Source organism: Protomyctophum bolini (genome assembly GCF_963924005.1).
Source record: "Protomyctophum bolini genome assembly, chromosome: 6".
In the NCBI taxonomy this organism is placed as follows: Eukaryota; Metazoa; Chordata; class Actinopteri; order Myctophiformes; family Myctophidae; genus Protomyctophum; species Protomyctophum bolini.
Window position 1 is genome coordinate 48896704 of NC_137867.1, and position 14323 is coordinate 48911026.

A 14323-nucleotide genomic window follows, 5' to 3' on the forward strand; every position below is an offset into this window, starting at 1 on the left:
ACGGGGAGAACATGTGAGGGTACCTACCCTAGGGGACACGGGGAGAACATGTGAGGGTACCTACCCTAGGGGACACGGGGAGAACATGTGAACTCCACACATCGGCCGATTTGAGTTTCTTTTTTAGATTAAATCGGCACCGATCGTTCGATTAATCAATCAGACCGATTAATTAACCCATTTTGGACGGGAAACCCCTTTTTGGTGCTATTTTATGCTTTAGCTATTGAAAAACAGCAGATCTACAAGCTCATAGCGCGCCACCGAGTGGCGCGCTATGAGCTTGTAGATCTGCTATTTTTGAAAAATCAAAGAACGACTGACACAGAAACATAGCTTTTTCAGAAAACTGTCAGGATGTAGAAGAACATGTTTAGAATCTGATCTCAGGTCAGAATGGAAAACTGTCAGGATGTAGAAGAACATGTTTAGATAGTGCTGTCACTTGGACGCTGTTTGTCGCTCATCTCGACGCGCTTGCTACTACGTTTTTTAACAGTTTCCACTCATCTATTTTATACCAAACTTCTGGATTTTAGCCTGGTGACCTACATCTTTTTACTAACCCTGCAATCCCAGCGATCGGCACTGCTGATCACTCAATTTTACGCAAGTATCAGACTGTGTTGTTGCTGCCTGCTAGCTGGCGGAGGTTTGTTTGTAGCCTTGGTGCCAGCTAGTTTGGTGGCTTGTTTAGCTGGCTCGTTTTTTGAGCCTAGATGCTACCATCTCAACAGTCTGTTGGTGGTTATAGTGGACAGTCAGTAGTACTCACCACTTCCATCAAAATGCCTGTCATGACAGAGGAATTATCCGCCATCAAAAGTGAGCTCCGATCCATATCGAGCCTGGTTAAAGACCTAATCCAGCGGCAATCATTCCTCCAGGGCCGCTTAAAATCCTTGGATCCCCCGGGTGCCGGCGCTGTACCCGGGATGTCTGCCACGGCTGCTACCATGCCGGGGAGCAGTGCTTCGCACGCCGGTAAGCACAAACCGCGGCCCGTATGCGCTGACTCCTGGGCCTCCGTGATGAAAGGAAAACATCCGAGGCTGGCGTTTCCTCTTTTCGACCCGTCTGGGTCGGAGGCATGTAGCATGGCCGACATTTTCCCGTGCTCAAACTCATTCGCACCATTACAGGAGTCATTGGCAAACTCCCCCAGGAATCCTCGGCACCCGGACTCGCTGCTACCCCGGCCGTTGAAGCGCGCGGGACCGGACTCCTCCTCGGGCTCTTCACCTGGCTCCACCTCCACTCCCATCCACAGAGACAATGGTGGTCGTGTGACTCGTGTTGGAAAGCGGCCCCGACGACTCTCACCCAGTGTGCACAGGCCAGATATCTCCCAGTCCCTCTCAATCATTCACCCAGCACGAGGAGCAGTGCCCACCGCTCCCAGTCGAGCACCCCCTCCCCCCCTCTCATCAGATCCTGCCGTGTCCCCCCCGCTGTCATTGCACACTAGATCTGCTGCATCAATCTCAGCTAATAACAGCAACTGCCCCCGTACCCCTCCATTGGAATATTTAATTTTGGGTGATTCCATTGTTCGTGGACTTTCTGTGCCCCATTGTGTTACTTTTTCCTTCTCCGGTGCGAAAATAATTGATTTGATCCCTCACATTCCTGTCATTCTCAAACGTCACTCCTCCATTCACACAGTAATTATCCATATAGGCACAAATGACATCAGACGGCAGCAATCCTTCCAGATGTGGTCCGACTACGAGTCCCTAGTAGGTGTTATCAATTCATTAAATAAAACCTGCATCTTCCTTGGACTAATTCCCACCCTCCTCCGTGGTCCCGAAAACTTTAGCCGCATCATGGGCGCAGACAATTGGCTGCGTAATTTCTGCCATGCCTGCGGGCTTGGCTATATCAATAACTTTGATGACTTTTGGAAATCCCCATCACTATATCGTGACCAAATACACCCGAATCACAAAGGTATTAAAATCCTGGCAAAAAACATCACGCAGCACCTCTCTGTATGACATCAGTTAAACCCTGCACCTAGTCACATAGCCCACACATTTTCCATTCCTGTTATTATTTCCCATAGATTAACACCAGTCATAGATGCATCACCAGTTAACAGCAAGCCTGTAGGAGCAAGCCTCAGCAATATCACACCACTCATTTCATCCCACCAGCATGGGCCCCCCAGATCTATAAACTCAAACTTATTATCCATCCCAATGGCCCCCACCACAGTAAATCTGTCACCACCAGTCCAGCTAAACCTTGCCCTATTTAACATAAGATCAATAACTAACAAGCTCTCCTCAGTTAATGATATCATTATAAAAGAAAAACTTGATATCATCTTTCTAACAGAGACATGGCTTGGCTCCGACGGAGCTATACTATTAGCAGCAGCTTGCCCCTTAGATTACAGTTTCATTCACTCTGTTCGCAAGGCTAAGAAAGGAGGTGGACTGGCAAAGAAAGGAGGTGGACTGGCAATAATTTTTTCAGACACGCTAAAATTCAAGGCTCTGACCCTTGGCAGCTATAAATCCTTTGAATACCAGGCCACTATACTACTTGGTCAATCCTCTATGCCAATGATTAGCATTTATCGCCCGCCAAAATGCAGTAAAGCAATATTTCTAACAGAAATATCAGAACTTTTATCTATCTGCTCCACTAACTATGATAGAACTCTTATCTCTGGCGATCTTAATCTTCATCTGGATGATGTTACAGATACTGTGGCTATGGGCTTCCTAGAGTTATTGCACTCCTTTGAGTTTATCCAACATGTTGTTGGGCCTACTCATAAACATGGGCACACTCTGGACCTGGTAATTTCTAAAGGGCTGAACATCATTGTGGAAAGGACTATTGAAAGGCCTGAGCTATCAGACCACTACTTGCTGTGTTTTAATATGACTGTCACTGAACTAGAGAAAAACATCACTGAATATACTATAAAAAAGCGTTTTTTTAGCCCTTCTGCAGCCGATGAGTTCTCTCGTCATCTGGGCCCCCCCCTGCCCGATACCCCCCCAGTGAATGATATGGTTCAAATTTTCAATCTTAAACTAGAGTCAGCTCTCGATATAGTGGCTCCTTTTAAAACAAAAAAGAAACATAACACCAGAATAACACCTTGGATAAATGAGCATACCCGCTCACTGAAGCAAGAGTGTCGTAGAGCCGAGCGAGCCTGGAGAAAAAACAAACTCACCAGCAAACTAGAAATTCTTAAAAAATCAACAGCCGCCTATAACAAAGCCCTGCGTCTAGCAAGGCAGGCATATTTCTCTGGCATTATAAATGAGAACAAGAAAAATGCCAGAGTCCTTTTCTCTACCATTGAACGACTTATAAACCCCCCCCAGTCCTACAAGCAGTCATTCCCGGCCTCTAAAGCTAAGTGTAATGAGTTTGCATGCTTTTTTGATAACAAAATATTTAACATTAGAGCCGATATTATGAATGGTGCTGCTGCTAGCACAAACCTTCAAACAGCAGCTAATGGTCCCAGGGTAGATCTCCCCAGGGGGAGCCTATTAACGTTCTGCGAAATTGATGAAGACGAACTCCGCAAAACCATATCACAGATGACATCATCCTCCTGTTCATTGGATACAATTCCCACCACCTTTCTCAAAGAGGTCTTGGACAGTGTGATTGGAGATATACTAAAAATTGTAAACAGCTCTCTACAATCAGGTGTCTTCCCAGACTCACTGAAGACTGCTGTAGTTAGGCCCCTACTCAAGAAACACAATCTTGATCCCTCCGTTTTGGGTAACTATCGACCCATTTCAAATCTACCCTTTCTGGGCAAGGTTTTGGAAAAATGCATCTTTCATCAATTGGATGTATTTCTACAGAATAATAATGTGCACAACAAATTCCAATCTGGCTTTAGGAAAGGCCATAGCACAGAAACAGCACTTGTAAAAGTAATGAACGATCTTAGGGTGTCTGCCGACAAGAAACATGTATCTGTTCTCTTACTTCTAGATCTAACGGCTGCATTTGACACGATTGATCATTCAATTTTAATACAGCGTCTGGAGCACTGGATAGGCCTGTCTGGTACGGCCCTGTCCTGGTTTTCCTCCTACCTATCAAACAGAAGTTACTTTGTCAATCTAGCCGAGTTTGACTCAGACAACCACGACATCAGCTCTGGAATTCCACAGGGCTCGATTCTTGGCCCCTTGCTTTTTTCCTTGTACATACTGCCATTGGGCGAACTCATTACCAATCACGGAGTCAATTTTCATTTCTATGCTGATGATACCCAACTTTATCTTTCTGTTGCTCCAGATGATCCCTGTGCTCTAGACCCGCTGTTGACCTGTTTGTCTAGCATTAAATGTTGGATGAGTGAGAACTTTCTCAAGCTAAATGAGGATAAGACAGAAGTTCTCATCATCGGTTCTAGTGAGCAGAAACAATCAATAATAAGCAGACTTGGTAACCTGACTGTAGAAAGTAACAGTACAGTAAAGAACCTGGGGGTTATTATTGATTCTGAATTGAATTTTAATTCTCACATTAATCATGTTACCAAGATTGCCTTTTTTCACCTTAGAAATATTGCACGAATCAGAGCCTATCTGTCCTTGGACGATGCAAAAACGCTAATCCACGCCTTCGTTTTCTCTCGGCTTGACTACTGCAATGCACTTTATTCAGGATTGCCTAAGAAAACAACTGACAGATTACAACTCGTCCAAAATGCAGCAGCCAGAGTTTTAACTAGAACTAAGATGAGAGAACATATTACTCCAGTTTTGGCATCACTGCACTGGCTTCCGGTTGTTTTTAGGATTGATTTTAAAATTCTTTTACTTGTCTATAAAGCTCTCAATGGCCTCGCACCTTCCTACCTAAATGACTGCCTGCCTAAATATGTCCCAAACCGCCCCCTAAGGTCTTCCACTGCTGGCCTGCTCGCGCTGCCGAAAAAAATGGCAACTAAAAAATACGGGGAAGCAGCTTTTTGCTTCTATGGGCCGTCGGCATGGAACAAACTCCCACTGTACCTTCGTCAGGCAGCCTCTGTAGACATTTTTAAAGCTCAGCTCAAGACCCACTTCTACAACATTGCTTTTAATTGAGTTTTAATTTGCACGTTCCCACCCTGCCCTGACTGATTTGCTGCATGTGGTGTTTTTATTATTATTTTATTTGTTTTTATTTGTTTTTATTTATTTTATGTTCTTATATTCAATTTTGTTCTTTGCCATTGTTTTATCATTTTAACTACTTATTTTTATTGTATTCTATTTTTGCCCTGTGAAGCACTTTGCGCTACATTTATGTATGAAAGGTGCTATACAAATAAAGTTTATTATTATTATTATTAGAATCTGATCTCAGGTCAGAATGGTAAACTGTCAGGATGTAGAAGAACATGTTTAGACTCTGATCTCAGGTCAGAATGGTAAACTGTCAGGATGTAGAAGAACATGTTTAGAATCTGATCTCAGGTCAGAATGGAAAACTGTCAGGATGTAGAAGAACATGTTTAGAATCTGATCTCAGGTCAGAATGGTAAACTGTCAGGATGTAGAAGAACATGTTTAGAATCTGATCTCAGGTCAGAATGGGTCAATCGGTCCGTCTCTACAGATAAACAAGCCCAAAGTAACAGCTTGGACAGATCTACAAGCTCACAATATTAAATATAAAGGTATTTAAGTTAAATCTGACTTGCCTATATAGCCTGTATAGGGTGCAGACACCCTGTTACAGTAACCGCCATAACAGCAATTCATTATATCGGATATCGATATCGGCCAGAATGTCTCATCGGCACATGCGTGTGTGTGTGCATGTGCGTGCACCTTTGTGACTGTAAATGGTGCATTTATATAGCGTACACACCGCCACGTGCACACGTTTAGTCCGATGGCAATGACACACACACACACACACACACACACACACACTTAACTACATCAACCAATTACAGCCCTGCATACTGAAGTGCGGTGAACGGCCGACGGACAAAGAGCTTGTATGTTTGTAGGTCGTACCCTTATATGAATTACGTAAGTAATAAGTAGGACGAACGTTAAGTAATTAGTAATTACCCTTATTTCGTACCCTTTTGGTGTTTTAAGCATTATCTTATACTTTTAGCTATTGAAAAAAAGCAGACCTACAAGCTCGTAGCGCGGCACCGAGTGCCGCGCTACGAGCTTGTAGATCTGATATTTATTTATTTATATTTATTACTGGAACAACATATTTTCAGATGGGGGTCGGCGGTCAAAAACAGAAGATTCTGGGGGTCCTTGACGTGAAATATGACATGTTTGACATTTGTAGAATCGTCCTCAGGTCTAAATGGGTTAAACTATTATATTACTACTACTACTATATTATTATTTTTTTAAGAAAAATATTTAAAAAGAATTCAACTAGCCGATCTACACAGACACATTGTGAGCTTGTAGATCTACACAGACACATTGTGAGCTTGTAGATCTACACAGACACATTGTGAGCTTGTAGATCTACACAGACACATTGTGAGCTTGTAGATCTACACAGACACATTGTGAGCTTGTAGATCTACACAGACACATTGTGAGCTTGTAGATCTACACAGACACATTGTGAGCTTGTAGATCTACACAGACACATTGTGAGCTTGTAGATCTACACAGACACATTGTGAGCTTGTAGATCTACACAGACACATTGTGAGCTTGTAGATCTACACAGACACATTGTGAGCTTGTAGATCTACACAGACACATTGTGAGCTTGTAGATCTACACAGACACATTGTGAGCTTGTAGATCTACACAGACACATTGTGAGCTTGTAGATCTACACAGACACATTGTGAGCTTGTAGATCTACACAGACACATTGTGAGCTTGTAGATCTACACAGACACATTGTGAGCTTGTAGATCTACACAGACACATTGTGAGCTTGTAGATCTACACAGACACATTGTGAGCTTGTAGATCTACACATTGTGAGCTTGTAGATCTACACATTGTGAGCTTGTAGATCTACACAGACACATTGTGAGCTTGTAGATCTACACAGACACATTGTGAGCTTGTAGATCTACACAGACACATTGTGAGCTTGTAGATCTACACAGACACATTGTGAGCTTGTAGATCTACACAGACACATTGTGAGCTTGTAGATCTACACAGACACATTGTGAGCTTGTAGATCTACACAGACACATTGTGAGCTTGTAGATCTACACAGACACATTGTGAGCTTGTAGATCTACACAGACACATTGTGAGCTTGTAGATCTACACATTGTGAGCTTGTAGATCTACACAGACACATTGTGAGCTTGTAGATCTACACAGACACATTGTGAGCTTGTAGATCTACACAGACACATTGTGAGCTTGTAGATCTACACAGACACATTGTGAGCTTGTAGATCTACACAGACACATTGTGAGCTTGTAGATCTACACAGACACATTGTGAGCTTGTAGATCTACACAGACACATTGTGAGATTGTAGATCTACACAGACACATTGTGAGCTTGTAGATCTACACAGACACATTGTGAGCTTGTAGATCTACACAGACACATTGTGAGCTTGTAGATCTACACAGACACATTGTGAGCTTGTAGATCTACACAGACACATTGTGAGCTTGTAGATCTACACAGACACATTGTGAGCTTGTAGATCTACACAGACACATTGTGAGCTTGTAGATCTACACAGACACATTGTGAGCTTGTAGATCTACACAGACACATTGTGAGCTTGTAGATCTACACAGACACATTGTGAGCTTGTAGATCTACACAGACACATTGTGAGCTTGTAGATCTACACAGACACATTGTGAGCTTGTAGATCTACACAGACACATTGTGAGCTTGTAGATCGGCTATTTTTGAACAATACAAAAAATGTTTCTCAAAGTACGGTATTAAAAGAAAAGGAGAAAAAAAGGCAAAGTATTTTATCTCAGTGGATCCCAAACTTTTCCAAGGCAAGGACCCCCAAATGGACTCTATTTGGACCCCCATTTGAAGAGACAATGCCAGGGATTTCCATCTCTGGGACCCCCAATTTATATTGTAAAATCAATGTTAATTTAACTCTGACAGTGTTCACAATGGCACCAAATGGACCCGTCAGGGTCCATTTGTACACTGAAGAGTTACAGACCCATAAGGTTCCTAACTATAGCTGCGGACCCCCTGGAACTCCCTCAAGGACCCCTGGGGGGTCCCCGCGGACCCCCTGGAACTCCCTCAAAGACCCCTGTTTTACCATAATATAATCTGGCAGTACCCTCGCCGGCCACCAGTGGGCTCCGGACCCCCACCACAGGTCATGGTGTTGTGAACGGCAGTCATGGGAAAGATACGCTGACCTTTGACCTGGGGGCGGGTGTGTGTGTGTGTGTGTGTGTGCGTGTGTGTGTGCGTGTGCGTGTGCGTGTGGCCGTGTGTGTGTGCGTGTGCGTGTGGCTGTGCGTGTGCGTGTGTGTGTGTGTGTGTGCGTGTGTGCATGCATGATGGCTCTAATTATTTCCACAGTCAGTTTGCGCCGCATGCCTCACATTAGCCCGCTCCGCGCCCATGTGGTTCTCCATGCCTCACATTAGCCCGCAAACCGAGTGGCGCGCTACGAGCTTGTAGGTCTGCTGTCTTTGAAAAAAAATGGAAGAACGACTGACATAGAGAAACATGGGCTTTTTCAGAAAACTGTCAGGATGTAGAAGAACATTTTTAGAATCTGATCTCAGGTCAGAATGGGTTAAGAGGTCAGATATGAAGTACTGTTTGTAATATTAACTACCCGATTGGCCTGAATATAAGACCCCCCCCCCCCCAATGGAACCATCCTAAAAACAACAGGGTCGTATTATAATCAGGGACTAGGAGACTATTTCACATTCAATGATCTTTTTCCCAACAAATGAGTTTTGGAAAATGTTCTCCCCGTGTCCCCTAGGGTAGGTACCCTCACATGTTCTCCCCGTGTCCCCTATAGGGTAGGTACCCTCACATGTTCTCCCCGTGTCCCCTAGGGTAGGTACCCTCACATGTTCTCCCCGTGTCCCCTAGGGTAGGTACCCTCACATGTTCTCCCCGTGTCCCCTAGGGTAGGTACCCTCACATGTTCTCCCTGTGTCCCCTAGGGTAGGTACCCTCACATGTTCTCCCCGTGTCCCCTAGGGTAGGTACCCTCACATTTTATCCCCGTGTCCCCTAGGGTAAAAAAACATGCAGTAATCCTTGTCTCTATACTGCCTCCCCCTGGACAGCCGGGGCGCCTGATGGAGGGGAACTGGTTGGAATGACTTGTTCCTTCCACGAGCTACGTCCAACCGGGAACCCCCCCCCCCCTCCCCCACCCTGTCAGGTGTAAAGAAGCGGCTTGGACTCCTCATGCATAGAAAGAAGCATGAGGTCAGTCCGCTGCCCCCCCCCCCCCAGGTTGGCAGAGGTAAGTGGAGAGTCCAGGATTACATTAGATAATAATTGACACTGGGTGAAACAAAAATAAGTGAGTTACAAAACATCGTGGGATAAAAGAATAAAATAATGTTAGTATAAATGAGAGTTGAAGTAGCAGAATGAAGACAGAATGATCAAACACCACTGACGTCATGGCTGTCATCTTGACTCAGTTACACAACAATCACACAGAAGTCCTCAGGAAGGTTTTTTGTTTTTACATGACAGGAGTTTGGCCATTACTCCTGAAGACGACACTCTGCGTCACGACCGCGCGTAAAAAACCCCCCAAAAAAAACGGGTCAATAATTATACAACGTTTCGAGGAAGCAATCTGATTGGTTGAAACAGCCTTCTAGCCGTGGTTCAAACGAGCACCACTATACCACACCTAATCAAAACAAAGAATCCAGCCGCTCTGTTCTCCCAGAGCGCTAGCAGACTGGGTGGCTATAGGCTATAGCTAGTTTCTGTTCTCCCAGAGCGCTAGCAGACTGGGTGGCTAGGCTATAGCTAGTTTCTGTTCTCCCAGAGCGCTAGCAGACTGGGTGGCTATAGGCTATAGCTAATTTCTGTTCTCCCAGAGCGCTAGCAGACTGGGTGGCTAGGCTATAGCTAGTTTCTGTTCTCCCAGAGCGCTAGCAGACTGGGTGGCTAGGCTATAGCTAGTTTCTGTTCTCCCAGAGCGCTAGCAGACTGGGTGGCTAGGCTATAGCTAGTTTCTGTTCTCCCAGAGCGCTAGCAGACTGGGTGGCTAGGCTATAGCTAGTTTCTCTTCTCCCAGAGCGCTAGCAGACTGGGTGGCTAGGCTATAGCTAGTTTCTGTTCTCCCAGAGCGCTAGCAGACTGGGTGGCTAGGCTATAGCTAGTTTCTCTTCTCCCAGAGCGCTAGCAGACTGGGTGGCTAGGCTATAGCTAGTTTCTGTTCTCCCAGAGCGCTAGCAGACTGGGTGGCTAGGCTATAGCTAGTTTCTCTTCTCCCAGAGCGCTAGCAGACTGGGTGGCTAGGCTATAGCTAGTTTCTGTTCTCCCAGAGCGCTAGCAGACTGGGTGGCTAGGCTATAGCTAGTTTCTGTTCTCCCAGAGCGCTAGCAGACTGGGTGGCTAGGCTATAGCTAGTTTCTTGGGACATTTGTGGTTGTAGTGACTACATGTGTCATTAAAAAAAATAGTTTTAACTGTTGTATCTGTTGTTCCGGGTTTGATCCTGCATTAGTGACGTTAAACCACCCCCTCTCTTGCTTAATTAAACTTATTAAAAAAGAAAACGTATTCTTTTTCAAAAGGTAATGTTTTAAAAAATGGATAACGTGGTTAAAAACTAAGGTAAGTTGGTAACACAGATGCGTTAAAGGAGAATTCCATACTAGAAGGCTTTCTTACCTTTCTGTGTAGTTGTTACGTCCCCACCAAAGAGGTCCAGGTGTTATTTTGTGCAAAAACTCCTTATTGGCTATTTCCCCTACCATAGGCCCTCAATGAATTGCATTGAAGTGAATGTGAATTGAATGGGGCTATGGGGTGTTTTGCTAATTCGCTTATTTCTATCGCTCAAAAAAAAAAAAAAAAAAAAAAAATATATATATATATATATATATATCCTCTCTTCATAATGTAAATAATATCCCAAGCGGCACACTTTACTACTTATTTCGATGGAAAAAGCGAATGAACACAAACCCCATAGCCCCATTCAATTCCCATTCAACGCAACTTATGGTTATGGTTGCGCGTGCGTGCATGCGCGTGCATGTGTGTGCGTGTGCGTGCGTGCGTGTGTGCATGCGTGCGCGTGCATGTGTGTGTGTGCGTGCGTGTGCGTGCGTGTGTGCGTGCGTGCATGTGGGTGTGTGTGTGTGTGTGTGCCTCACCAGCCTGGCAGTTGGTACAGCACAGGTCCATGTGTGTGTACTGCTGGTTCTCGACGCACACGCGGTGTCTCCTGAGCAGTGATTGGTTCCTGTAGCCCTCGCCGGACCACTGGGGGGACGCCACCACGCCCACGGCCCCGCCCCCGGCCCCGCCCACCGACAGAACCATCACCATCACCTGATTGGACAGAGAGAGAGAATGATGTCGTCGTTAGTCAGATTATCAGTGCACCATAAATCATTTTCTCTTAGCGTTGCTTGTCGTGTTCACTATTGGGTAAGATAAGGTCATTTTATTGTTCACTATTGGGTAAGATAAGGTCATTTTATTGTTCACTATTGGGTAAGATAAGGTCATTTTATTGTTCACTATTGGGTAAGATAAGGTCATTTTATTGTTCACTATTGGGTAAGATAAGGTCATTTTATTGTTCACTATTGGGTAAGGTAAGGTCATTTTATTGTTCACTATTGGGTAAGATAAGGTCATTTTATTGTTCACTATTGGGTAAGATAAGGTCATTTTATTGTTCACTATTGGGTAAGATAAGGTCATTTTATTGTTCACTATTGGGTAAGATAAGGTCATTTTATTGTTCACTATTGGGTAAGGTAAGGTCATTTTATTGTTCACTATTGGGTAAGGTAAGGTCATTTTATTGTTCACTATTGGGTAAGATAAGGTCATTTTATTGTTCACTATTGGGTAAGATAAGGTCATTTTATTGTTCACTATTGGGTAAGGTAAGGTCATTTTATTGTTCACTATTGGGTAACATAAGGTCATTTTATTGTTCACTATTGGGTAAGGTAAGGTCATTTTATTGTTCACTATTGGGTAAGGTAAGGTCATTTTATTGTTCACTATTGGGTAAGATAAGGTAATTTTATTGTTCACTATTGGGTAAGATAAGGTAATTTTATTGTTCACTATTGGGTAAGATAAGGTCATTTTATTGTTCACTATTGGGTAAGATAAGGTCATTTTATTGTTCACTATTGGGTAAGGTAAGGTCATTTTATTGTTCACTATTGGGTAAGATAAGGTAATTTTATTGTTCACTATTGGGTAAGGTAAGGTCATTTTATTGTTCACTATTGGGTAAGATAAGGTCATTTTATTGTTCACTATTGGGTAAGGTAAGGTCATTTTATTGTTCACTATTGGGTAAGGATGTTATCCCGGAAGTAGCTAGATGTGGGAGGCAACCATGCAAGGCACCAACCGGCACATCAGGAGCAATTAGCGAATAAAAGAAAATCAAATACATTTGATAAATTAGAAAAAAAAACGAATGTCTAAGATGTATTTTAGTAAGTTGTTTAGTATTTTCTGGGTCACGGGTCTAAGCAGTGTGTGGACGAGCAGAGAGAGCAGAGTCTCATCAGAAACCTTGTGTGACAATAATCAGGCCTTAATTAGAACCATCTGATCTGTGCACATCTGTGACAACAATCAGGCCTTAATTAGAACCATCTGATCTGTGCACATCTGTGACAATAATCAGGCCTTAATTAGAACCATCTGATCTGTGCACATCTGTGACAATAATCAGGCCTTAATTAGAACCATCTGATCTGTGCACATCTGTGACAATAATCAGGCCTTAATTAGAACCATCTGATCTGTGCACATCTGTGACAATAATCAGGCCTTAATTAGAACCATCTGATCTGTGCACATCTGTGACAATAATCAGGCCTTAATTAGAACCATCTGATCTGTGCACATCTGTAACGATAATCTGAGGCCTTAATTAGAACCATCTGATCTGTGCACATCTGTAACGATAATCTGAGGCCTTGATTAGAACCATCTGATCTGTGCACATCTGTTTGATTTTTGATTTGATTTGATTATCTTTATTTTGAAACCTTCAGGTAAGACAGTCAAATAAGAAAAAAGAAAAAACAATATATATATATATATATAACCACAATGCATGTATATTTCTTTTTTGAATGAAATAAGAAACAACAATAATCAGGCCTTAATTAGAACCATCTGATCTGTTCACATCTGTGACAATAATCAGGCCTTAATTAGAACCATCTGATCTGTGCACATCTGTGACAATAATCAGGCCTTAATTAGAACCATCTGATCTGTGCACATCTGTAACGATAATCTGAGGCCTTAATTAGAACCATCTGATCTGTGCACATCTGTAACAACAATCAGGCCTTAATTAGAACCATCTGATCTGTGCATCTGTAACAACAATCAGGCCTTAATAAGAACCATCTGATCTGTGCACATCTGTGACAATAATCTGAGGCCTTGATTAGAACCATCTGATCTGTGCACATCTGTAGCGGAGACCCAATTAACACTGTCTTTGGGCGGGAACCACATTTTTGGTGTTTAAAAAAGCATTACGTCATACTTTATAGCTATTGAAAAATGATAGCAGGTCGCTACGAGCTTGTAGATCTGCTATTTTTTGAAAAATCGTAAAAAATGTGGCGCGAACCTTTGAATATATATTCTTTCAGAGCGAACGCGTTTAACTCAAATCTTTGCTTCTGGGGGGGGGGGGGGGGGGGCGGGGGGAGGTCCCTGGAACATCATATTTTCAGATGGGGGTCGGCGGCCAATTACAGATCATTTTTGGGAGTTCTTGATATGAAATTGTTTGAGCACCAACTGAACACTGTAACTAACACTAACACACTGAACACTGATATAGAATTTGTGCAAAAGCTCCTTATTGGCTATTTCCCCTACCATAAGCCCTAAATTAATTGCATTGAATTGAATGGGGGCTATGGGGTGTTGTGCTAATTCGCTTATTTCCATCGCTCAAAATTAATATTTTTTTTGTATATATCCTCTCTTCATAATGTAAATAATATCCCAAGCGGCACACTTTACTACTTATTTCGATGGAAATAAGCGAATTAGCACAACACCCCATAGCCCATTCAATTCAATGCAATTCATTGAGGGCTTATGGTAGGGGAAACAGCCAATAAGGAGCTTTTGCACAAAATAACAC

At 43.2% G+C, this 14323-nt stretch overlaps 1 protein-coding gene across 1 annotated transcript in view; it reads right to left on the bottom strand.

Moving 5' to 3' along the window:
• Nucleotides 1–14323, bottom strand: part of tnfrsfa (tumor necrosis factor receptor superfamily, member a) — a 62592-nt gene that overhangs the window by 12219 nt on the left and 36050 nt on the right. The window contains exon 2 of the mRNA XM_080766396.1: nt 11325–11502. Coding sequence (XP_080622522.1) covers nt 11325–11502 — 178 coding nt within the window. The remainder of the gene's footprint in view (nt 1–11324; nt 11503–14323) is intronic.